This window comes from Apis dorsata, unplaced genomic scaffold, assembly GCF_000469605.1.
Source record: "Apis dorsata unplaced genomic scaffold, Apis dorsata 1.3 scaffold_207, whole genome shotgun sequence".
In the NCBI taxonomy this organism is placed as follows: Eukaryota; Metazoa; Arthropoda; class Insecta; order Hymenoptera; family Apidae; genus Apis; species Apis dorsata.
In genome coordinates this window covers 705755-733362 of record NW_006263491.1, presented here as the reverse complement: position 1 = coordinate 733362, position 27608 = coordinate 705755, and the positions used below count along the sequence as shown (strand labels likewise).

Genomic DNA, 27608 nt, shown 5'->3' with positions numbered 1-27608 from the left:
TTTGTACGAGAAAATCCGCTTTATCGTTGAACTTTCAATTTTATTTAATAGAGTCCATAGATATACTATAAAGATATTCAGTATCATTTAGAGATACAAAGATGAATATGCTGTACAATTGCAATGTTTCGCAGGGATGCGCGTCGATCGAGAAAAATATTGGGCATTGATTTATCGTTCTCGTAGATCGCTCACAAAATTGCACTCACGAGGGCAGGGGCGTTTTCGCGATGATCACGAGCGAATGGAATACATGAATATATTACACATTTATGATTACACGTATGTGTCTGCTTATATAAGGTGATCTGATAACTTTGACCATCTAACTTTTATCGTTATTTGTAGATAAAATGATAAAATTGAAAATTTCGAAATTGAAATTTGCGATATTTTCGTTAAAAAAAATAATTCTACAAAATACTTAGGATTTTTTGATAGGGAATAGATATTCTATATGATAAATGATTATCAGTGATCAACGTATTTCAATAAATGTTGAAAAATAATAAAATGCTAAATAAAAAATTTTTATTAAGAAAGATAGAACAATGGCCAAATTGCTTCCCAATTTATCCGTTTCAGAGGCACTAAGGATTTTTTAAGAATTGACATAAATTGTTTATTTAACATTTATTTATTTTATTATAATTACATTACCATATTTTATCATATTTTAAATGTATCCAGGTTATTCTTTCACGTATGAAAAAATTATTATATACATATTATAGTCTTATAGATACAATTTTCGTAAAGAAATATAAGAGATATTCAAGGTAACAGAAGTTATTGAACCACCTTATATTTGTGTATGTATATGTATATGCTTACATTACATACGTACAGTATATAGACACATATGTGTATATGATGTACACATGAAGCTGATGTTCGCTATGTATATATGTACATATATGTATATTTTGAGCGTATCATTTTCCACATTAATCGATTCGCCAGGCTAATGTTCTCTCCATCCTCCTACAAGTTTGTAAATGTTTAACAGCTTCATCAAAGTAAAATTTATTAATAAATCGAAAATTCGATTTGGTTTTATAAGTTCTTTACTTTTTCGTATATCACTGTTAATAAACTATTTATATTTGTTATTTCAGTTTTTAATTTAATTTTATAACATAATTTTATATTTTATATATTAATAATTTTATAACAATCTTTGATTTTAATCTTTTCACGATATCGCATATAATCAATATAATACTTCAATTAATTGAATCAATCAATTAATCAATCAATATAATACTTCAATCAATTTTTTAAATGAATATATTTTCTTTCGGTAAAACAGGTTTCAAACTTTAATACATTATATTTTTATAAAAACATCAATTCTATTATAAATAATTGACAAAAAAATTTTGATTCTGAAAGAATTAATTAGAGGATGAAAAAAACATATACCACGATCAAATTCGCTTGAAATACTGATCATGTAATGTGAGCATAAAAAACTTATTTTATTCATATTTTTCTCTTGAATTATGATTTTAATATTAATTATGTACGTAGAATGTTGGTGTTATTCAATAGTTGCTTATACGGAACGATAAGAAGTCGCGAATAACATTCGGGCAATATCGTGAAACTTCGGTCAACATTCGGATAGCCGAAAGCAATATTTGGCTAGTTTCGGGCAATATCGAGAAGCTTTAGATAAAAAGCAATGTAACAAGATCAGAGCCTAAACATTTTAAACATTCACTCGGCTAGTTTTGTTATTAATTTTATCTTCAGCATCTCTTTTGGTTAACCGCAAGCTTCTTTATCTGCAAAATGGCAGGCTAAACAGCACTGATATTAAGATATAGTTTGTACTGTAACAGAGAGTTCCAATCTCTTTTCGTAATTTTTCGTATACCTGAGACAGAAAAAAGAATGGATAAAAGAATCGAAAAGAAAATTTCAGAAATCCACGTCTATAAGATAGACGAAGCATTGATAATTTTGGTGACATAACAATACTCGTAGTCTCTTTGTCGAAGCTCAAAAGGAGCAATTTTTCGATGAAAGAATTCTATGCAGATTTAAGATGTATCTCACTCAAGAAAACGCGATCAGGTTTCTTTTTCATCGTTCATTTCTTACACCAGTGACACCATAACTCGTTTCCTAGAATGTAACATGGCGATATGACCGCTTCTTCTCGAAGATTGAGCCGTTAAAGATGTCGTCACTGTCGTCCTTGTACTACTGTTTGGAGCACCAGTGCCGAAACAATGATGTGGGTTCGTCGCACACCATCCAGAAACCCATGATATCACTTGTGTATTTCTGTTGAATTAGAATCATTTTATTTCATTTAAACAGATTTGTGTTTTTTTATATTAATTATATTAAAAAAAAAGTAATATTAAAACTTTTTGTTCTTTTACAATTGAATTATTAATCTTTCCAAAATAAAATGTTTGATTTAAATTTGTGAGATTTTAAAAGTCTTGAAGTCTCAGATTTCTTTTCTTTATTTTATTTGTTTTTTTCAAAATCTTAACATTATTAAAATTCTTGAAATTTATAGTTAGCCAATAATAAAACTAATTACTTTTTTGATTTGCAAATAATTCAAAAGTTTTAAATATAACAGAACATCAATTATCCAAATCTCGATTATTATTAAAATGTTGCACTATTACTATAATAATAATATAAAAAATTTATATCATATAATATATACAATAAATACTTTTTTAACATTAACTAATATTATACATATTTATTTTTTTTATTTTTTTAATATATATTGTTATTTGAAAGTATTTCTTTCTAAAAATAAATTAATATTTTGTATAATGTATACTATATTTTAAATTATAGCAATAATTATTTTTGTATTCAAGTAAGTAATTAATTAATTTTCCATATTTATAAACTAGATAAATATACATGAACTATTTCGGTCTTAATTGATTCTTATAACCGATATTATGCTTTATTTTTTAAAATCACATCAATTAAAAACAAAAATTCTAAGTTTAAATAGAAATAAATTCATATCGTTATATAAATTCTCGTAAATTTTTTTATTTGTACAAATTATTGTTTAGTTAATTTTTAAAAGTTTTAAATCAGAAAAATCAGCAAAAGTGTTTCAAGAATTAAAAATTTTTTGATTTTTTGATTTTTTCGAGAAATCGATTGATCTATTCTTAGTTTAAATTCTTTGATATATTCAAATCTCGAAGAGGTACTTTAACTTAAAGCACCAAGCTTTACTTTCGTATTTTGGAACCTTACCTTACAATTTTACAAAACGACGTGCTGAAGAGACAATATATTATTGGATTAGCAGCTGAATTCAGAGTCGTTAAACTTTGAATGAAAGTGGCAACGGCGACGACAGTTTGGGTCTTTGGCAGATATCCGAAAACTTGAAGGAGATCGAACACTATATAAGGGCTCCAACAAAGAATGAATACTGAAACGTGAAAAAATCGTTTTTGATTAGATAAGGCTTTATATTTCAAAATATTCTTAGTTTGACATTATCTTTTTATTATTTCCATTATTCTTTCAAATATAATTATTTCAAAAGTTCTCTTAGCAATTTTTACATATTCGAATAGCACTTAAATTCTATGTTAAAAAATAGTTCATCATAATAAATACATAATTTTTTTTTTTTACAATAAAATATTCAAATTGTAATTATTATATATATTATTTTTGATATTATATACTGAGAATATTTAATTAATAGAAAGGATTTACAGATAATTTATTTTTTTTTTAGAATAAAATATTCAAGTTGTAATATTACATATATATATATATATATTATTTTATTTTAAATAAAATATTCAAGTTGTAATATTACACATATATATATTATTTTTGATATTATATACTATTATATTTAACACATAACAAATATCATTTAAATTAAGAATATTTAATTAATAGAAAAGATTTACATATTTGTGAAAATATATTCCATTGCATATGCAAAAATTAATAAAACTATCGTTGATATTTACAATATTATTTTCGAAAATCAAATAAAATTATTAAAAATATAGTAATAATAAAAGTAGTAAAGTATAGTTCATCATAATAAATACATAATTTTTTTTTTACAATAAAACATTTAAGTTGTAATTATTATATATATATTATTTTTGATATTGTATACTGAGAATATTTAATTAATAGAAAGAATTTACAGATTATTTTTTTTTTTTTAGAATAAAATATTCAAGTTGTAATATTACATATATATATATTATTTTTGATATTATATACTATTATATTTAACACATAACAAATATCATTTGAATTAAGAATATTTAATTAATAGAAAAGATTTATATATTTGTGAAAATATATTCCATTGCATATGCAAAAATTAATAAAACTATCATTGATATTTACAATATTAATTTCGAAAATCAAATAACAAAATTATTGAAAAATTCAAGATAACTGAAAATCTCATTTCAAAATTCTTCGAAATCGATGCGAATACATATTAATTTTAAATGAATAAGTGTTGTAAAAAAGTGTGAATGAGAAACGTTAAAAAGATGGAAATCTATCACGATTGAATGGAGAGTAAAAGTTGCAAAATTAATTTCCTCGCAAAACATCACGCCCGCCATCTTTTCCTCTTATTTTTTTTTTTTTTTTTTTTTTTTTCCCCAACGACAAGAATTTTTCTGGTTGTTAACCAAAAAAAAAAATTTTCCAACTTATTTTTTTTTTTTTTTTTTTTTTTCATTTTCCTCAACGACATGAATATTCATGCTTGTTAACCAAGTAAAATAAATTATCCAGCTACTATTTTCTTTGATGTCGAAATAAATAAGAATAATCTCTTCTCTAACAAAGAATTACTAAAGAAAAAAAAAAAAAGAAAAAAACAAGTTTTATGTAATATTTATGTAAAATTCTATCTAGTCAAATTTTGCATTTTTACATCAAGAAATGCAATGAATATTTCCCAAGAGAAATTGACAAACTTAAATCGCATTGTCTCGTTCTTGAATAAACGTAAATAAATAATAAGATACGATTAAGCAAAACACTAGAAAATCGGATAAAAGCTTATCTTAATTCCTTTAACTCGAGAAGTTATGAGAAAATAATTGAAAACATAGTTAAGGATAATGAGACGGATTTGAGAATCTCTGTCCAGGATTTTCGTTCTGTTGCAGAGAATACGAGAAATTTTAATCGGAGATGAACTATTAAAGGATCGAATATTTTAGAAGAATTTAATTTTTAAAATGACTTTTCTTTATTTTTCGTATTAAAATTGTTGGATCGAATAAAAATGGGCAAATTTGAAAAGGTATGAAAATTAAAATGAAAATTAAAATAAAATGTTAGTACGAGGTATTATTGCCTCTGGATTTATATCCAAATCTGAATTTCATTATTTCATATTTGATATAAAATAGTCTGAAGATTTAAAAATTTGTGTTATTCATTATTATTATTATTATTAATATTACTATGTAACTTCAAAATCTGAAATTTGAGAAATAAAATATTGAATTAAATATATGTCTGCAAATGTTTATTTTTTCTCTTAAAGAATAGTTTTAATCAAGAGTTTTAATTATTATATACATTGATTCTCTTTTTTTTTTCTATTCGAAAAATTTCAAAGGAATTTTATCTTTAAATTTGCGTTGAAAAAATTCAGAAATCAAAAGAGTTATATAACGTAAAAAATAAACATTCTGATTTTCGAGAGTTTCGTATTTACATATTTGCATTTTCATCACAAAATTTTGACGCATCTTTGAAAGGATAAACAAAAACAAAGAATGGATGTTTACATATTTATGCAAAATTTGAACAAAATTTGACAAGAACAGATATGATATTCAAAATATACGAAATATTATATCCAAGTATACTTTGAATTATAATATTTGAGAAATAAAGCAAATCTTTTAAATCTTCATTTCTTTACTCGTAAAAATCTCTTGTTCACTTATGAAAGTTTCGAAAATAGATTTTACAGTAAACCAGAAAACTAAATTAAATTCGATTTTTAATGATTCCTTGTCTTAAATACGCAACATCGACGAAATTGCATAAAAGCTTTGAACAGTTCGCATGAACGAACGCATTGTTCGATGCCTCTTGCTTATTCTAATCATGAACGAATCCCTTTATCGTTATTTCGGTAGAAATATTGGTTGCACTTATCGACCTCGATTTTCGTCATGCACATTGCTTGATCTTGACATCTTTCTCTAATCTAATTAACGATGAGGAGGACGATTAGTAATGCGATACTAGCGCCATACTGACCATTAACTATTATAACCTATTATATGTGTGTTTATAGTTTTTCTTCAATTATTCTCTAACTTATTATTTATATTTTTTATCTTATATGCTTAATTATTTTTCTATTCAAATATAACAGAGATAGATATTTTATTAATTTTTGAAATTTTCCACTCGTATTAAAAGCTTAATTATGAATTTGAGAGTTTGCTTTCGACAGTTAGTTTTTATTAACAATATCTCATTCAAAATGAAAATCATTATCAAAGCAATTTCAAACTCTCGGAAAAGTTTATTTTAAAAATATATAAAATTGTTTTTTCACGTTATTGACGAGAAAATTATGTTTAAAATTAGCTAATCGTCATCCCAGTGTTAAAAATAAACAAGTTTGATACCATTTCTTCGCATTCTTTTTTTATAATAAATTGCTAGTCTATGGTTGTTTCACACGAGAAATGATTTTCTCGAATTCGAAATTATACCGAAGAGAGTTGCATGGATGAAGCTCAAATCTCATTTGATCGGTTCCATTGGGAACGATTTTCCTTGACTAGAAAAAAAAAAAAAAAAAAAAAAGAATTTTCAACCGAGACATCGTCGAGAAACGAATCTGATTAGAGCAAGGTAATTCTTGTTACATATAAACTCGTTCCCTCGAGAAATGTAAAGAAGAGGTCGGTTATTTTGAACGAGGGAAAGAATGTGAAACTTTTGAACTCGGCCATCTTAGTAATTTCAACTTAATCACGATAAAAATAATTTCGATCTTTGATATTGTACACGTTTCAATTCCATTGGGTTCATAAAAAAAAAAAAAAAAAATTGTGTTATAATTTTTCTTTCGTTCCTTTCTGTCTGGTTGTTTTAGAAGATTGGTATTGTCCTCTATGGGCTTGAATTTCTACAGCTCTGTACTTAACGAAATGAAATAACAGTGGTTACGAGTACAAAGGAAGATTTCATTTTCTAAAGAATGATATTTTCTTGGATTTTATAGGATGTAATTTTTTCAAGATTTTATTTATACTAGTGTTTATAAATAATATAAATGGGGGGGAGAGATGCGTAAAGTTTCTTCTTAAATTTATAAAATATTATAAAAATTTATCAATATCTATATTTCCATATTTAAATTAACAAACTTTATTTGTTATCCAAATCATGTACTATGAAATGAACACTTAATTAAATTAAATTAACAAAAACTAAATATTAACAGATAAAAACAATAATTTTAATAATTTATATATAATCTGATATTATATTTATATTATTATTATTTCAATTTATTTAGATATATTTGCAATAAAGAATTTATTCGTTACACATTTTAATTTTATTATGACGTTATTTCAATGGTGGAAATGACGCAAACGAAACAAAAAAAAAAAGTTGTATGATATTTTTCATTAGCAATTTTTCGCAATTATTATTAAAAAATGTTTCAAGCTTTGTATAGAATTATTTTTTGCAAAAAATTCAATTCACATTAAATCATTTTTATTAATTTTGTAATATAAAAAAATTCGTAGAAATGTGCTAACATCTGGTGGATAAACTCTGAATTATGATTGTTTGATCTTTATCTTATATTAATTATCTTATGTGAACACAATGTATTTATTGATTAACAATGCAATATTATTATTAATATAAAATCATGTTTGATGCTTTATTATGAATTTAATAATAATGTTTAATATTAGAATTGAGTTATAATTATTTAAATTAAAAGTTTATATATTATAAAAATATATATCTTGTACAAAATTAGAAAAACATTTGTACAATAATTTATAAACTAATAGACATTTTTTTTACAAATTTTACAATTTTAAATTAAAATAAAATTGTAATCAGATATCAAATGTATCAAATCAATGAAAAATTTTCTAAAAATATATAATAAAAAGTAAATGATAAATATTAGTAGACCTCATTGTTAATTTAATTATATCAGAAATATGAATCTACAATTTCAATTAAAATTAAAAGATGATAAATGTATCAAAGGAAAAGTAAATACACTTTCTATGAAATTAAATTAAATTATAACAAAGTAGTATTAATACTACTTATTTATATTATTGATAAAATTAAAACATTAATAATTTTCTTATTAAAAAACAAAATCAAATAAAACAAAAAAGATAAATTAAAAATTTAATTTATTTCTAGATATAATAACAATATATTGTATAAAAAAAGAGATGAAAAGAAAATATTAATTCGAAAATATTTCACTAATTTTCTTATTAGAGAAATATCATTTCGAGAGAATAAAACCCTAAAGTTTTATTATTAAATTATAAAATATTCAAATTTTAATAACCTCTTGTTTAATACCTATTGTAATTACCTTCTCAGAAAAGATATTTCTACTATTTCAAATTATATAAAATTATTACAACAACAAAAAAGTTATATAAAATAATTAGAAAAATTGATAAATCGAAAAATAATTTTGCTCCATATATATTTTGTGCATAATAAATTTTCATCGAAATCGGATATTTTTCATAAAAATACCTACGAATTTTTGCGAATGACTGTATCCAGATAATCGTCACAGGATAAATATCATCCAGAAAGATAAATGTATTCCAAGAATTGTCAACTTCTTCTCTTCTCTTGGCTTCGATCTCATTCATTGCCTCTTAACTATTAACGAGGACATTTCTTACGAGCAAAAGATAGAGAAGTTGGTGGAAACAAAAGGATAACCCACGAGATAATCCTACGACAATATCTCGAGATCATTGAAATCACTGGAATGGCCATCGCAAAACCTGGATTTCAGATTCCAGAAGAATAATCCCCGCGCGACGATTAAGCGGGCAGAGAGCGCGACACTTAACCGGCCACCAATCGAATTCACCGATTTCCCAGAGAAGTTCGAGGGGAGATCGGCCATCCCCTCCAAACCTATCCTTTTCACACGCCGCAAATGTATAATCGCGTATAAGGAGGAGGAGGGCGAGGAGGGCAAGGAAATGGAAAAGGCATCTTTACGATCCTTCCTCCCCCCTCGACCCCCTGATAAACGTGGATTCAATTGGACAAGTTCGCTCGTTCGTGAACTCGGATCGTCCCGCGTTCATTAAATTTTTATGCCGTACAGCAATGGGATTCCCCCCTTCTCCCCTCCCCTCCCAAAAAAATCGAGGGATTTTAAATTAAGTTATCGTTGTATCATCTCTCACGATCGTAAAAATTTTGCCAAGTTTACGACATCGGTTAACTTTGATACGGATTTTTATCGTATCCCGTGGAACTGGTTCAATCGTATTCTAAAGCAGAATTAGACGTAGAAGTTTCGTAGCGTTTTACGATTATTGTTCTTCGCCAGACATAAATCTATTCTTTCGAAACTTGTGTTAAATAAGTATGGTTATGCGTGGTTATGTACCTTGCCAAAAAATATTCGGTTAATTTGCTCTACGATTTGAGGAGAGATGGATTTTTTGAATTGGCAGGGATTCGCGTTGGAATAGCGAGAAGCAAATAATAAATGAGTGCTAAGAAAGAATAAAAAAAAAAAAAAATTGAGTCGATAATAACTTTATAATTATGAAAATTCATATCTTTTTTACCATCTGAATTCTTTCAAGATCTTTCATTTTAATGTATTAATAATATCTTTAATGCAAAATACTTTTTTCCTTCGTTTTATATATATTTATTTCAAATTATGTAAAACAAATTATTTAAACATCACAATTTTAGATTATATTTTAGAGTCGATTTTCTCTACAGGTGTTCTATAGAAGTATTATTATTCCGTTGACAAAGACGGTATGAAACGTCATTGCCACAGGAACATGATAACATCGATTGTCATTAATATTCAAAATATTGATTGAACGGAATCGCTTTCCGGACACGGTCGTGTTCCTCTTTGCTTCCGAGTAAATATCATATCACTTTGTAAATAACGAAGCGAAGCGTATATAATTATAGTAAAAGTAAGTAGTACAAAAAATTTGTAAACGAACGAATATAATGAGAAACCGAGCCAAATATTTAAAGTATCATATAATTTTGCATATTTTTATCACATACCGTTTAAATTTATTAATCGTATTTATTTTTCCCTTCCTTTCCCCTTCAAAGATGTTTTACGAATAAGTGGAAAACGGAGAGCGCGATCGAATTAACTATATCTCCGTACGTATGTTACATCATTCGATATATTTTATGCAATATTATATATATGTATATTTCCACGTGACACGTGACCTGCGCAAGACAGATGCGCAAAGTCACAGTGACAGGTCTACGGTTCTTACTCACCGAACACTATAACGAGGGTCATTTTGACCGTCTTAACTTTGGCTCTAGGGATAAGTCCTCGAGACGATACCCTCCTGGTGTCCCTAGTGGGTCCCTGGCGTAATGCCCCCCCTTGTGACCATATAGTGGCCACGATCACAGCATAACAGCCCCCTATTATCAGGGTAGGGGCTATAAAGAGGGTGAAGCTGACCAAGCTCATGTAGATCCTCCACTGCGTAGGCGAGCCCAGGTCTATCCAGCATTGTGTCTTCCCCTGGTGAACCGTCCTGTCGATTATCCTCGGCCGAAATTAACCCAACAATCGTTCGTTTAAATCGTATCACCTCGTACAATTTCACGTATTGGGGTGCTCAAGATTTTCAACACTTTGACGTTTTGGAATAATGTTTTCGATCAAATTTGTTAGCAATAGCAAATCGAGATATGTATTTTACGTGTTTCATATTGCGAAAAGGATAATAATTTTTAAATGGACTTTTTCAAAATCTAGGTTAGGTTAGAATTTTGTAAATATGATATATATATTTTTATGTACATTTTACGTAATTTTGTATAGAGAGTATGAGGCAGTATAGCCAACGTCAAAGTGTGATTAAAATGATTTTATTGAATGAAATTATTCTTTCTATGAAAGTTTGAAATATTTTAAAAGCTTAAAATTAAATGAAATATTTTATTCGAAAAAAAGTATTTCTTTTCTATATACATTTTATAAAGATCTGATTTCATAATAATTTTATTAAAAATTCAATTTCGTACGATTCTGTAGAAATTAAATTTCTATTTAAAATTAAACGATCGATTCTCTTAGAGAAGAATATTTTAAACAATTCTATTGAATAAAATCGTAATTAAAATCGATTTGGAATAATTTCAAACCATTTCACGTCGATTAATAGATGTTTAACGGAATTTTACGAATTAATCTTTATAATTAAAATAATCCTTTTTCTCGTAAAATAATCATATAGATACGCGTAAATAATTTCATTATTCGATCTTTTTCAATTTAAACGATTAAAATTTTCAATATCGTGTAAAAATACGAATTGAATCGAATGATCATCAATTTTAAAAATTTCATCGTTTCGCTTAATTAAGATCGAAATCTTCAACTTTGAAAAAATTTGTCGGAAAATTCCACAGTTTCTCATTTAATTAAGCGATAAAAAATTTCTTTGATTCGAAAAAATTCTACGATATATTGTTGTTTGATGTTTAATGTTGTTGTTTGTTAATGAAAATCTTCTGAAAATTTTCTTTTTAACAAATCGATCGATACCTCCACACGCTTCTCTTCGTAGAGGAAAATAATCGGCGCGCTAAACAATGCCGATAATCCCCAGGCACTTATCACCAAGGCTCTGGCTCTCCACCCTGTAATTAAAATTGGATTTCCATCGTTAAGTCGATTTCTCCACAATGGGGAAGCAATTCTGGGAGAAATTCGTTATGTCATCCTTATGATTATGGTATGAACGAAGAGAAGAGTTGAGTTTCATGAATTTCGAACTCGTCCAATTCATAACACGAACGCATTTCGAGAGTAAAATCCTTGAAAGTTAAGATAAAATTTCGAAAGATCGATCGACACGAAATTGAAGAATAATAGGGGAAGGTTGAATAAATATTAGTTGAAATTTTAGCTTCAGGTATTTACTTTCGAAGAATGAAAAATTTTCAATTCTATCTATATTATTGACAACGTGAAAATATCGATATCTTCGTTAGCAGATGTCGTTGTCGTCGAGTTTCTAATAACTCGATATATACATAAATATATATCGACGATAACGACATCTACAACGAATATATCGATATTTTCAATCACGTTGTCTATAATATAGGTAGAATTAAAATTTCTCATTAATATTTTCAATAGATTATATATATATATAGAATATCCCATTAATAAAATATTCATTCGCTTCTGAGAAAAATTATAAATAATGCAAATAAACACTTTTGAATTCTAACTTGATTCAATATCCATTATAGAATTTCGTCTTCGAATTGTCAATTATCTACGAGCCAAACTTTTTTTTTATCATCACTCAAACGCGTTAATTTTTTGAGAACGAGTGATTAGATTTTTGCTGATTTTATGAATAAAGCACTCTATGAATCGAAGCTGATATAAATAAATTATTACAGTGAAGTTATTGCATTAGCGACATAAATGATATTTAATGATCAGTAACGTCTGTATGTGCAGTTTTAAACATGTGTATGTTATAAAGAATATTTATATATATACAATGTATAAAAAAGTCTGCAAAAGATTGTGATATTTTAAAAAATTTTTTTAGTAATTTATATTAATTATTAGTACATACACACATCATTATTCTTTATCTTTTGATGATTTTATAAAAATTGAAATTTTTTTCTTTAAATCAATTATGATATATTGATATATAAGTGTTTTAAATAAACTCTAATTATTTTTAATTCGTAATTAAGTTATATTGAGTTTGGCTGTAGGATTATAATAAAAAAAAAAATAAAAATAATAAAAATTCATATGCGAAATATAGTAGTGATTATTAAAATTTGTAATTAAATTTCGTTCAAGTTTTCAAATTTTACTAAAAATCACGAAAAATATTGAAAATTCTAATTTTTTTTGATCGAGGGATTGTATAATATAATATATCGAAAATTTTTCATTAATATCTCAGAAATAATAAATACTCGAAGCTAAAATTTTATACTTTTATGATCTATCTTTTCTCCAAAAAAAGTACGAATTAAATAAAAATTATTTGTCGAGAATTATTTTTTATTAAGTAAACACTTAAATTAAGAGTGAAAATTATTAACGTCTTGTGAAAAATATTTTCTAGATATTGAGAGTGAAAATTATAATAGAAATGTAATAATTTTCGAATAGAGTTTTTTATTCTCAAATTTTATTTATATCCTTATCCGAATAATAAAATAAAAACAAAAACAAAAAAGAGAAAATATAATCAGAATATAATCAAAAGTTTCGATGGAATAAAGAAACTTCCATTTCATTATTTTAATAACGGAATAATGCTTTGATATTTTTATTTTGAAATATGGGATCTATACTGCAATGTGGAGAAATATTATTCAAAGAAACAAGAATTTACATCAATGTTATTAAAATAGAAAAAATTGATTAATCAAGAAAACATAGAATTTTTAAATGTCTTTTTATTCTATCATGATTTTTCATCTTTTAGCTTGCTTTTTATACAATATACATTAGGTACGGCTTATGGTGGAATTTATAGTGGAATAAAGAAAACATGAGATTGTAATGCTCGTTGATCTACTTTGAGAATGACATCTTGATCATTGGTAAATGTGTCTCGGATATTATTTCGTGACGGAAAAAGAAGTGTGAAAAAATATGAAGGAAAATGATTCATTCGTTGGAGCATGTATTTTTTTTCTAGTTGATAGGAAAAATGTAAATATACAATTATTTTATTTAAATTTTGGAAAGTAAAATAAAAATAAGTGTTTTTTTTTAATATTCCTTATTTTTAATTCTTGAGATGATTATTTATATTTAACAAAAAGAAAATCTTGAATAAATGAATATTAAATAAAGGAATTTTCATTTAGAAATCTTAATTTTTTAAAAATATTTATTGGATAATTATAAAAATATATTTATTCTATTAAATATTATTTTTTTAAATATTCTCTGTTTTTAATTTTAAGAGATTAATTAAGGAGATGATTATTTAAATTTAAAAATAAAAGTAAAAAGAATAGATATTAAATAGATTTTCATTCATGACAACTTTTTTGGAAATGTTTGTTGAACAATTACAAATATATATAATATTTATTTTATAAATATTAATAAATTTTAGGAAGTGTTTTATATATTATTAATAGAATAGTCTTTTTTAATATTCTTTTTAATATTCTTAAAGATGATATATATATTTGAGAAAAAGGAAAACAGTTTTTTAATACTCTCTATTTATAATTCTAGAAATGATTGTTTAATATTTTTATAGATTAATTATTTTTATTCTATTTAATGGAAACAACAAAATATAAATATGAATTTAAAAATGTTTGGTGAACAATTAAATTATTTATCTAATTTATAAATATCACAATTTCAATGAAAAATAATCTTTCTTGATATTCTCTATTTTTCTAAAAATGATTGTTCATATGATTTAACAATAAAAAAAGAATCTTAAAAAATGAACAAATTTTTATTTAAATTAATCTTGTGATAACATTTTTTTAACTGTTCTGAATTTTCTATAATTGAATAATTAAACATTAGTGAATGATTAACATGATAAATATAAATATTTATTATTTAAATTTCACAAATTATTATTTATTTTATTGTTATATATTTTTTTCTTGTAAAATTAATGGTACATTTTTTTTAGTCATATAGATTTTTGATTAAAAATTGAAATTGTAATAATCTCATTTATGTAACAAAATTTGAGATTTGAATTTAATAACAATATCCATATATTTCAGATTCAGATAATGAAATGGAATAATATATTTTCTTAAATTAAATTATTTGTACAATAAAAGTCAAAAAAAAAATTATTAAGCAAGGAATCGATAAACTCAAAATAGATCTATACATGTATTATAAAGTTCGAAAAAGTAGAAAGTTATAATAAAATAACAAGTTGTATCTATTTTATATCCAATTAAAAGTTGAAAGTAAGTACCATAATCTGGATGAAACACTCACTAGGATTACATTAGTAATTATAAATTGATGAGCAAGTTTTGATTAATATTTAAGTAAATGTTACACAAAAGTTCAGATGATCAATTATCCCATGTTTTTAATTAAATTATTTTTAAATCCTGTCCCAATTACTAAATAACTTTGATAACTAACAATTAGCATATGTTAAAAAAGAAAGAGGACAATAATGCTATATATTTTCGAGATATTTTAAGCAAACATTTTAATTATTATATTGTTCAACATTCAAAAATTGTTAAAAATCTCGATGTAAACCTATTATTCGTATAATTATATTTATAATTAAATTTAATTTAATTTAAGTATATAATATAAACATTTATTTAAATTTATTATTCAAATGAAATTTAAAATAAATTAAATTCATAATATGTAAGTAAATAATTAATTTATTCGATAAACATTTAATAAAGAATTAAATTAGAGTAACAAGAGTACTTACATCTGCCACTGAAATTCATAGGTCTCGTAATGGCGTCGTATCTGTCGATTGACAAAGCGACGAGCACGTATGTCGAGCTATACGTAACGACAGCTTGCATGAACCTTATCAGCTTGCAAGCAACGTTACCCGCATGCCAAGACACCGTCGTTTTCCAAATTATATCTGTTAGCACGGATATCAAGCCCACCAATAAATCTGCAATGAGATATTCAACGTCGTGAGATGATTTATTATAACGTTATTATTACGTGGGATGTTCGATTATGGATGCCTAGAAATAATGTAAGGGACAATTTTTCGAAATAAGAAGGAAATTGCATTAATCCATTTATTCAAGTTATATTCGAAACCTTCGAACAATTGTCTCTTATAAGAATAATATAAAGATAATAAAAAAAAAAGAATAATAGAACAAAATAATAGAACAATAATATAAAGATATAAAAAAAAAAGAATAATAGAAGAATAGAAAGAAATAATAGAAGAATAATATAAAGATAATAAAAAAGAAAAATAATAGAATAATAGGAAATGAATAATAGAAATGCAAATAAAATAAGGATTGCAAAAAATACAATATATAGAAATGCAATGTCAAAATAGTTGAAATAATAAGATACTTTTATAAATGCATCAATGCATTTATTTAATAAATATAAATGCACTTTTTCTTAAAATTTTCTTAAAATTTTTTTAAAATTTTTATAATTGAACTAACTTAATTTCTTTTACATATCCTTTATTGTAAATGCAAATGTGCTAAAATGCAATAAATGCATTTTTTTAAAAGTATATATTTCATTTTATAATTTTTTATTTCTATTAATTCTTATATAGTTTTTTTATATATTATTTTGTATTTAGCATTATTTGAAAATCATTATATTTTTCTCAACTTTATTCATATGCTTAAAAGATTTGATATTTTGATATTTTCGTCGATTTTGAATCATTATAATTAAAAAATAAAATCGAAAATGCATTTTATAATTTTATTCTTCATTTTTTTATTTCTAAAATCATTGTAGAAATTTCTAAATTTCTTTTTTTAAATTTTTATCTACTAAATTGAATACTCTGTATATAGCAATAGATGCAACGTTAGTATAATTCTCTGGTGAACGAACTTAATGGACCATTTGGAAATGTGTTCATTAACCGTGACCAACTATTTTAAAATATTTTAACAAAGTCATTTCTATCAAGAACACGTGAACTATTTTCAATTTATATTTTAATCCATTTTATGCGCTTTAATTCTCGTACAAATTTCTGTTTCCAAGAAAATCTATCATGTAGTGTGTACATAGCGTATTGCATTATCAATATACTGCAAAAATATAAAGAAAATTGATTCGAGAAATATTTAAGCTAGTTTACAATTTAAATAAATAAATATTTTAATCAAATACATATACTATCTATATATCAAATAATTTCCATTGTTTTTATTTTTAATATTTTTTTCATATAAATAAAAATCGATGCGTTATTTACAATGTCTTGTTTTTCTATACAATATGTAAATTAATATCTGTGAGTTTATTATTGCTTACAACGAATTCACTGTACATTTACATAGATATAAAATCAATCAATCGTACCAACCTATAAATCGCAATCTACATAGAAATTGCTTTTGCTATTTTTATAGTCACTAACCATTTGATCCTTAACGCTTATTTTAATATATATTTACATTATTATATTTCTCTTGCTATTTAATTCAAAAATAGTGTCCTTAGTCGTAATTATTTATTAGAAACTATTAATTTTTTTTTTTTGTTTTTCTTTACCATATATTGGTAAAGAAAACTTGCAGTCTATATAAATATTACGATAAAACGAGATCGCGATGAGATTCATTGAGATAACAATTCAAAAATATTAAAAAAATTCGAAATAAAGATAGAATTATCTTTATCTAGAAAGCGATTAATTTTAAAAAAATTTTTCTTATTATATAGAATTATAAATTATTTGAATATTATAAAATGGAATTACAACTCAAAAAGTGATAAGAAAATATGGTTTATCAATTCGAAATAGTGAATAAATATAAATTAAAGAAATTAATTTCTACTTTCCTTATTATGGAAATTTATTTAAATAATTATTATATATTACAAAATATTGCATTTCGAAAGAGGTTAGAAATCACTGTATTAGACATTATTAAAAAATGTTGAAACACATATATCACGAATGAGGATTCTGATTTTCCACGAGAGGACAGAAGTGCCATAAAGAAGTGGTTTAAAGGATATCGTATAAAGTGTTGCGATCAGTTACCCATAAAAAAGACCCTCGAAAGTGAGATTTCACTCTACCAAGTCCCATGTGAAACGATCGAAACCTAGCTCGTATATTTTCCTCTGATATTGAAACTCGATTGGATATACTTATCATACGACAATAACGTGGATTATTTAATCGATTTTCCATCCAAGAAATAATTCAAAGCTATTGTAGTATATATATCTTAATTCTTAAGATTTATTCAGATTTTGTTAGTCAATTTTATATTTATATTAGCAATTTTATAATAATAATAATCATAATGATATCAAAAGAAATAGTGCAATAGTTGTAATTATAAGAGCACAATAACAAAACCAACAATATATGGTACATGGCAGAATAGAAAAATAATAGCATATAATAACATATCAATTCAAAATGATTTTTATATATTTATATTTTTATAATAATTGCAATAAATAGATTATGATTACTAAATTCAAAATTAAAATTGTATGATAAAGTTATATAATATATAAGATATCATATTATGTATCAATTGGTGATATATATAAAAATACATCAAAAAAAAAAAAAATTTGTTTAAGGATTTATTTTTAAATTAAATTATAAATAAAACTGATAAATTGACAATTGAAACCATCGATAAAAAATTATTTTTCATATAAAAATAATTAAAAAATATAGATAAAATAAAATTTTATCTTATCGAAAAATCATATAAACAATTAATGAATCTTTCAAATTCGATTTTCTCAAAAAATAATTTTTAAATGAAAAAATTTATCTTATCTTTTTACATAATTTTAATAATTCATTCAATATTTATTCGTATTTATTAATTTTATTTATACAAAAATTCTCAAATTAGATAAAATCTGAAATGAAAAAATTTTATTCTCTTTTTTTTGACAAGTAAAATTAGCAATTATATGACATTATTGTGTAATTATACGACACTATACATATAATAATATATCCTAAATATAATATAATCCATCGTGATTTGACAAAATCTAAAGAATCTTTTCAATTAATTTTTTTTTTCTTTAGAAAATTAATTTTTCTTTTGACAATCAATACGATATTTATAATCTTTATAATGTTAAATACCAACCGTAAGAAATAATTCCATCAAGAATTGCATCCTTCGCGCGACATAAAAATCGACGATAATAGAGAAACTCTCTGTCGGCAAAAATGCTTCATAAAATTGGGAACATTTGCATGCGAATAAGCTGAAAACAGTATCCGCAATTAAGCAACTCGATACTAGCGACGCGCATCGACTAAATTTGAAAACGAGTAAATGCTCGTTTACGAGCGAATAATCCATGATCCATCGTAAAAGAAAAAGTGGGCGATCGCGTACACAACAAGCCGTAAAATTCGAATTCGAATTTTTTGTCCTTTTACCAACGAACGAACTGGACCGATAAATTATTTAAAATATAAAGATATGAAGATCGTATCAAGACGAGTCGGCGAATAATATAATTAATATAAAGATTTAAAAAAAATTGATCGTAACAGATGAATCTTGAAATATATATTATCGTTCAAAAGTTGGAAGCAATTATATTTTGGAATAAAAAATATTTAATATATGAATAATTGTGAATGTTTCGACATTGATAATTATTTTATGACATATTTGAAATTATCCAAAATTTGTTTAAAAGTAATAAAAGATAAAAATAGTTAGGTTTTATAATGAATTAAAGAAAGATTTGATTTCGAATTATTGAAAATTATTGAATTATTGGTTTGATTTATTCATTATCTTTGTTTTGTTACATCACTGCCATATTCTGTCTTCTTTCTCGCTTCGCTTCATTTAATGCGAACTTAAATTGTTTATAACTTGATAAAATCTTAACTTTTGCGTTTATTTTGATTTTTAAAAAATCAAATCCATCAACGATCCTTCAAAAATGCATCAAGAATATAGTGACATCTTGTATAATAAAATTGTAATAAAATAAAATATAATAAAATAGTTAAATATTCAAGAAAAAAGCTTTGAAAGTAAGATAATCATTCTGAATAAATTTTTCCTATACATATAATAGATTTCATTTAAAGTTGAAAAATATACAATTTTTCGAAAAATTTTGCGTTTAATAGATCTGTTTACGTTCTTTATATTAGAAATGAATATCTTATAAAACACAATGGACAGAGCTAAAAATGTGAAATTATCAAATGATTTATAAATTATGCAAAAAATGTTTTTTTTGAATGCACAAACCTCATTTGCAAACTCATAGGTTAATCTTGTTAATAAACCTCGTCACAGAAAAATTAAAACACTTATTTATAATAGGTTTGAATTAGGTTAAATTAGGTTAGATTAGATTTTCTTTTCGTGAACATTTTCTGTAAAATATATAGTGATAATAATATAATAAAATTTTAATAAAATATTCTTGACACATTAATCGATCCAACACTGATTTAATTTTACATTTATTTCATCGAAGTATCTCGTTAAAAAACGAGAGTTCATTTTCTTGTTATTCGTACAAAGAGCAAACAAATAAATTCATCATATTCTCTTTTACCTACGATCTTTCATGTCTTCTTCCTTTATTTTTTCATCTAGGTTTCGAAATTTTCCTTTATTTTTTCCTCTTTAAACGACAAATGCACACATTCAATTCAACGCGATAACATGAAATACATCGTGGAACGATAATATCGATAGAATACGAACGATTTAACCTCCATTCCTTCTCATCTCTCTCCTTCTATCTCTCTCGTTTCGAAAGAGAGGTAAGAAACGTTTCCGATATATAAGTACACGTACGTTTGTGAATCGTTTGATGGCTCTTACAGGCAATCGTCGTCGAATGGAAAAATGGTCTTTTTTTACGCGATGTAAAATGTCATAGGCAACGTTCACATGCGTATTCGACCGTAAAAATCCATATTGCAAATATGGAATCCTAAAAATCAATATGTACCATGAATTTATGTAAAATCGTAATAAATTGCATCAAATTACTATACATTTACTATACAAATTTTATTACTATACAAATTTTATTACTATACAAATTATCATACATTGTATAATGAGAACCAATGTTTCAATTGGCTTTTATCGTTACAGACAAAAATATTCATTATATGTTCATTTGTTATAATATTATCGTGGAATGATAGTTTAAAGAATCAATTATGGATCCATCCTTTCGATATCTTATTATTGATAACATATCAATATTATCGATACAACTGTATAATCTGTATTTTGAATTTTGAAATTTTCGAAAATATTCGATTCGAATTTGTCGGATCTAAAAATCCAATTTCGATTTTATCACAAAAATAGATTAAAGATATATATCACGATAAAGAAGGAGAATACAGTGTTTCAAGAAAGAATATCAAGAAGAACGAGTAGTAACAAAGTAATGGGCGAAGTTATGGTATCTCGTAAGTCAGAATGGAACAAGGGAAAACAGGGGCAAATCAACTTTTTCGCGGCGAGAATATTCACTAGATTGGATACAGCTTGGTTATAGCACAGATCTATATGCGGAGGTCGAAGTAAATAGGTTTGTTTTGAAAGAGGAAAATGAAAGAAGGTGCGATTTACTCGAATTCTCCAGGGATATAAGTGTTTGTTCTTAACGTGCAAGGAAAAAGAATCAGAGCATTGATCTTATGGATTAAGGAAGTTGAGCTCGGATTTCTCGTTGGTTATTTTAACCAATTAAGATGTCGAATTTTTTCTATCTGATATTCTAAAATAAGTGATGTTTGTATTCATATATTAATAGAATAAAAATTAGAATGTTCATAAAAATTTAAATTTTTAATTATTGTAGAATATAGAAATAAAAATAAAAGTTTACTTTACAATTGAAACATCGTAATATTTATATTGAATATTTTATTATTTGTTTAAATTTTACAATATTTAAATCTAATGATATCATTTTAACTTTTTATCTAAATTTTTAGAGTATAGAAATATAAGATTAAACTTTTAATATGTAATAATAAGATTAATAATAATAATTGAAACTTGAATAAAATGACAATAATATTCCATAACATTAATATTATTCATCAATTAATTTGACATCAAGAATTAACAAAATATATTTTTTATATGTTTTAATTATATAGAAAAATATAATAAAAATACAATTTGATTATTTGAAAGAGAATAAATAGAACTAATAATAGTTAAAGGAATATATAAATATATTTTGTAATACGATACAATGATAAGAAATATCGATTGTCATTGATATCCAAAATATCGATTTAACGGAGTCGTATTCCGAACACGGAGCAGAACGAACGTATTGCTCTTTGCTCTTTGCTAAAAATATTGTATTGTTTAATAAATTGTTTGTTAAATAAGTTTTGCATAAATAATTATAAAATGATTAATCATTATAACTATTGTGAAAATTATAAATTCTAAAAATATATGGAAGATGGATTGTCAACTGAATCTAATAATTGAATAATAATAGTTAATAGTCAGTGTGGCGCTAGTATCGCATTACCAATCATTTGATAAACATTTCTTATTTCCATCTTAACAAGAAATTTTGTATATGCATATTTTCGATAGAATTTATTTTTTGCGATATAAATAAATATAAATATATATATATTATTATACAATAATTCTAGTTTTGAATATTAATATACAATTTATGTGTTATGCTTTTAGACAAGTATAATTGGAATTTCTCATATTTATTTCATGATACATTGTGATTATACTGATGATACTTATAACATGTAAGTATTATTATTTTATTGAAATTAAGCTTTTAAAATTACATTATTTATTAATTAGTAATATAATATTTTGATATTCTGATGGAATTTTTTTTTCTTTTTGCTTTCCATTAAAAATATTTTTTTTAATAATGACTTTTCTTGTAATGAGTTCATAATGGTTTTATTGATTGAAATGTATTATTATAAATGAAAAAAATTGGATAATTTATTTCGAAACTCATTATGTTCCTCATAACGCAATTTATCAATAAAGAATAATTACGAATAAAACTCGATGCAAAGTATCAAATTAAATTTACAATTGACAAAGTTATTCGATTCTCGAGTTATGAAATAATCACTTCTGAATTATGATACGAGCATAAAATTATTTTATGAAAATACGTAATATTGTGTTGTAGAATATGAAATTATCAAAATTTTTATAATAAGATAAATACATTTATATATATTCTTGATTTAATTAAAATTCTGAAAATGTGTATTTTCAGAATTAATATTCATTTCTAATACAGAGAATACAATTTGAATACAGATTGTACGATATTTATGCAAATTAATATTTCGATAAATGTGACTAAAAAAATCGAACTTGAATGAGAAATTTTGTTTTGAACATTAAATATTATAATATTTCAATTGAATATGTGCATTTTTGAATATTATGTGTATTTTGTACATTTTTACATTTTGATTATGTATCTAAATACATGAATATCTGTAATTTATTAGTATATTTTATTTTTATAAAAATTTATATTTTATATTATATAATATTATGTTATAATTATTCAAGTGAATATTTTACCTTTTAAAGTCAAAGAAAAAGATTTTTTTTTCATTCATCATTCATGAATTCAAAAAGCAAAAGTTTAATTAAAGAACGTGCAGTTAAAAATAAAATCTATAGAAAAATTGTTATACGTGGATATGAAAATGTCAAAATATTATAAAAGATATTTCTTTTTTTGTGAATATACAATAACAATTTTTTTTCCCACGATCAAATTTTTTCCCGATCAAATAATTTTTATCATTCGTTTTTAAAATAAAATCAAATTAATATCGTATTGCATATAATTTAATTTTATAATCAAAAGATTGTTGTTAAAAAATCAATAGGAAAAAATTCTTTTCAATTATGACAATGTCTGAATATACATATCAAAAGCAATAATAATAAAAAATTAATGCAACTATAATATTTATTAAAATCTCATATAGAATTAAGAATTTATCAACTTTTCTTTCTTCAAACATTTTTAAAAATATAAATTTTTGAAAATATAAATAACAAACATTTGAAAATTAGATTTTAATAATATTGTATATTTGTAATGAGGAAATTTTTTATGTAATGGTTTTTGTCATTAAAATTGAAATTTTTGTAAAAAATGAAAAATATATCGATGATATATACCGTATATGTTATTTTTATAATATTTGCTCTTTTGTTATAATTAATTCACAATAGATATATTTTATATTTTTGGTGATATTTGACATCATTTGATTTCAATCGTATAAACAGATGTACATATTCAAAACAAAATTTCTCAAAAATATTTATAAATGAAATAATTTAAAATTTCTTTATTATTTCATTTTTCCACTATATTCCTTCATAATGCACATGATATTAAAAATAAATATATTTAAATTACTTTTTTATATTACTTTTCATATTATTATCGATTTCACATTTTTATTATATTTTTTTTCTTTATATATTTAATATTTTACATTAAATATTTTAGAAAATTTACCGTTATTTTTAAGGAATTTCATTTGGCCCAAAACTTTTCGCCAGGGATACCAATATAATGTAATTTTCGAGTTAGCGCGAAATTTCATCTTCTTCCCTCGAAGAAAACAATAAATACGGTGGTCTCTGCTCGAAAGAGAATTAACAGACCACCTTGAAGTTACGACCGCCTTCTTCGTCTTCGCCTTTACACACTGGCGCCGAACTTTTCAACAAGCACAATGGATGCATTTCAAGAGGATATACCGCGAGAAACATAATACCGAAGGAGGGAAAAAAGGCGGAAAAGAATGATTTGAAAAAGGTCGAGATATTGCACAAGAGGAGATTGTTGGATGTAGGCCTCGAGGAGGTGCATGACTCGACCAAGGGGTCAAAGGTTATTATCATAAATTAGGGTCCAAATAATATATTTATAAACAAAAGTTTCTTTTTTTTTTTCTTTTTGAGAATTTTACATATGCAGAGAAAAATATTAAGAGAAAAATATTCTTGAGAAATACGTTGTTTTGAAATACGTTTGAAAATATTTGAAATAAAAGTCTGATATTTTTTATACGTATTGAAAAATATTTTAATAGTTTGATAATACTTTAACTCTTCAAAAGTGAAAAATAAAAATAATGGATTGATATTTTCAGAATGTCAAAATATTTAAAATATTTAAAAATTAATAATTTTTGAGATATATTTTAAAATATTTTTATTTTAAAAGATTAGTTTTTATATTAACAAGAATATACAGTTAAGAATATATTTAAAATTCTTTTGAGAATGTTTCTTCCAAAATAGGAGATTGAAAATTGAAAATTCTGTTTAGTCAAAAAAATTTTTACTTCCAACGTAATTTTTATTTACGAAAAATAATCACGGAGAATGAAATATAATCGAAAAAAAGAATTTTTTACAAATTCTTTAAAAAAACATATGTGTCTTCAGGATACGAATACATTTAACGATGATGAAAAATTATTTTTAAAATTATTTCTCACTAATTGAGAATAAAAATCACTGCATCGACTTTCAATGTTCATTCTCTTTCCTGTCTAATATGTATTCCTAACATTCTTTTCGAGAAGCGACTCATTTTCCACCGATGTTTCGAAAATCTTGACAAATCCACCGTTTACGCCAAAACGTAAAACGCTTGTGTAAATCTTTATGGCTCCCTATAACTCAATTTTTATTCGTGGCGTGTTTACATTCGGTCGCCGGTTTTTGGGCAACCGAAATACTTCTCCAACGTTACGAGCGGATCGTTTGAAAAATGAGAAGCGTGGCTCTAAGTCACGTGTCACACTCGAGAAGCCTGGGAGACGACAAAGTTACACACGGGTCGAAAATACCCGTTGGATGTTTTACAACATCACGCTTGACGCGCGATTTATACTCTTTTACGTTTTTTTTAAGAGTATCACATTCGGCTCCTTCGTGCATTTAATCGTCCGAGTGGCGAAAGGACGAAATAATGAATTAAATTAATGGGTATTCTCTTGAAAATTAAGACTAACGAAATTTGAGTTTTTAACTTTTGTTTTTTTAAAAATAATAGTTTGCATCAATTTGAGAATACACCGTGCATGAAAAGGATAACGTAGTGATTGAAACATGATTCTTTAATTTTGATTTTTGATTCTCTTTGTCGACAAAATAAAATCAATTCGAGTTTTTTTCGTTCGAGTAGCAAAAGAACAAAATATTGAAAAAATTAAATTGATCCTGTTGAAAATTAAATGAGTAACGAGTAATTGAAATTTGAGAATTTAACATTGATTTTTTGATACTATTCGTGTCGAGGTGCTATTGATAAAATGAAATCAGTTACGTCAATTTGAGAATATATTGTGCATGGAAAGGATAACGAGTAATTGAAATTTAATTCTTTAATTCTGATTTTTAATTCTATTCTATCTAGCATCGAGGAATTATCGACATAATAAAATCAATTGCTTCGATTTGAGAATATTTTGAGCATGTTTTTATTTTATATAAATAGTTGATGTATAATATAATTATATATATTATATAGAAAGTATTGTTAAAACACTAGAGAATATTGTGATTATTAATATATATTGATAATATCGATAACGGATGAAAATAATTAAAAGAGAATAAAGAATTCTGATTTTTTCTTATTCACATTTATTATAGTATATTAAAAATATTATTAATATTACAAACAGAAATGTAAGTATAATATAATTTTTCAATAAAGTTTATAATATTTAACGATATCTTAATGATATATCAAAAATTATATCAATTATATTGATAATTAATAGTATATATAATCATAACTCTAAATACTGCACATTAAATATACAAAAAATTATTAAGTTTAAAAGATATTTTAATTTGAATTTTATATTCTAAAGTTTGCTGCATTAAAAGCAAGAAATATAAGAAAGCAAAGTGATACTGATCTATTCATGTTTTCCTAATAAAACACCTTGTATATAAAATCTCAAATGATTGGAACAATATTTATAAAAATTATGAAACATTTATTTTCAAGATATAAAATATAATTGTAAAACATATATCATTATTTATATAACATTTTTATAACAAATTATGTCAATATATTAGCTTATTTGTTAATGTGTCAAATCAAACTTTCATCAGTTTGATATAAATATTTTTCTGATAGATGAACTGATAGTATAAAAATCGTACAAAAAAACTTTGTTTTTTTTTTAAGTATTTTATAACATCTAATTCATCAAAAAAATTATTCACATTAAATTATGTGTCATGTAAGTTTGATCTGATACATTTTTTTCTAATAACCGATATATTCAAATGGCCTATTTTGTATAACAATCATATTTTGTTCTATGCTTTCAAGTAAATACGTGTTTCCTTCTCTTTCTTCTCATTCATATTTCAGAATCCAATCCGATCCGAATTTATCGATTTTTCTGGCAATATTCCTCGAAAAACAGAAACGGAACAACTTACCAGCAAACGCTAATTGTTTGATAAAAAAATCCATCCGCGTTTTACGCCGTTTGCCCCATTGGAGGCCAATTAGGACCGCGATATTACCCACGACTATC

The 27608-nt window shown here is 24.4% G+C and overlaps 1 protein-coding gene across 4 annotated transcripts in view; it reads right to left on the bottom strand.

The window, feature by feature from the left end:
• Window positions 1-1532: 1532 nt before the first annotated feature.
• LOC102676181 (cardioacceleratory peptide receptor) overlaps window positions 1533-27608 on the bottom strand; it is an 88647-nt gene continuing 62571 nt past the window's right edge. For 3 of the 4 annotated variants that reach the window (XM_031510123.1, XM_031510122.1, XM_031510121.1), the window contains 6 exons: window positions 27511-27608; window positions 15744-15941; window positions 11843-11937; window positions 10558-10813; window positions 3256-3436; window positions 1786-2295 (listed from right to left, as the gene is read on the bottom strand). In XM_031510123.1, coding sequence (XP_031365983.1) covers window positions 2106-2295; window positions 3256-3436; window positions 10558-10813; window positions 11843-11937; window positions 15744-15941; window positions 27511-27544 — 954 coding nt within the window. In that variant the 5' untranslated portion in view covers window positions 27545-27608 and the 3' untranslated portion in view covers window positions 1786-2105. Of the gene's footprint in view, window positions 2296-3255; window positions 3437-10557; window positions 10814-11842; window positions 11938-15743; window positions 15942-27510 lie in introns of all 4 variants that reach the window. The other variant, XM_006615003.2, reaches the window with a different exon arrangement.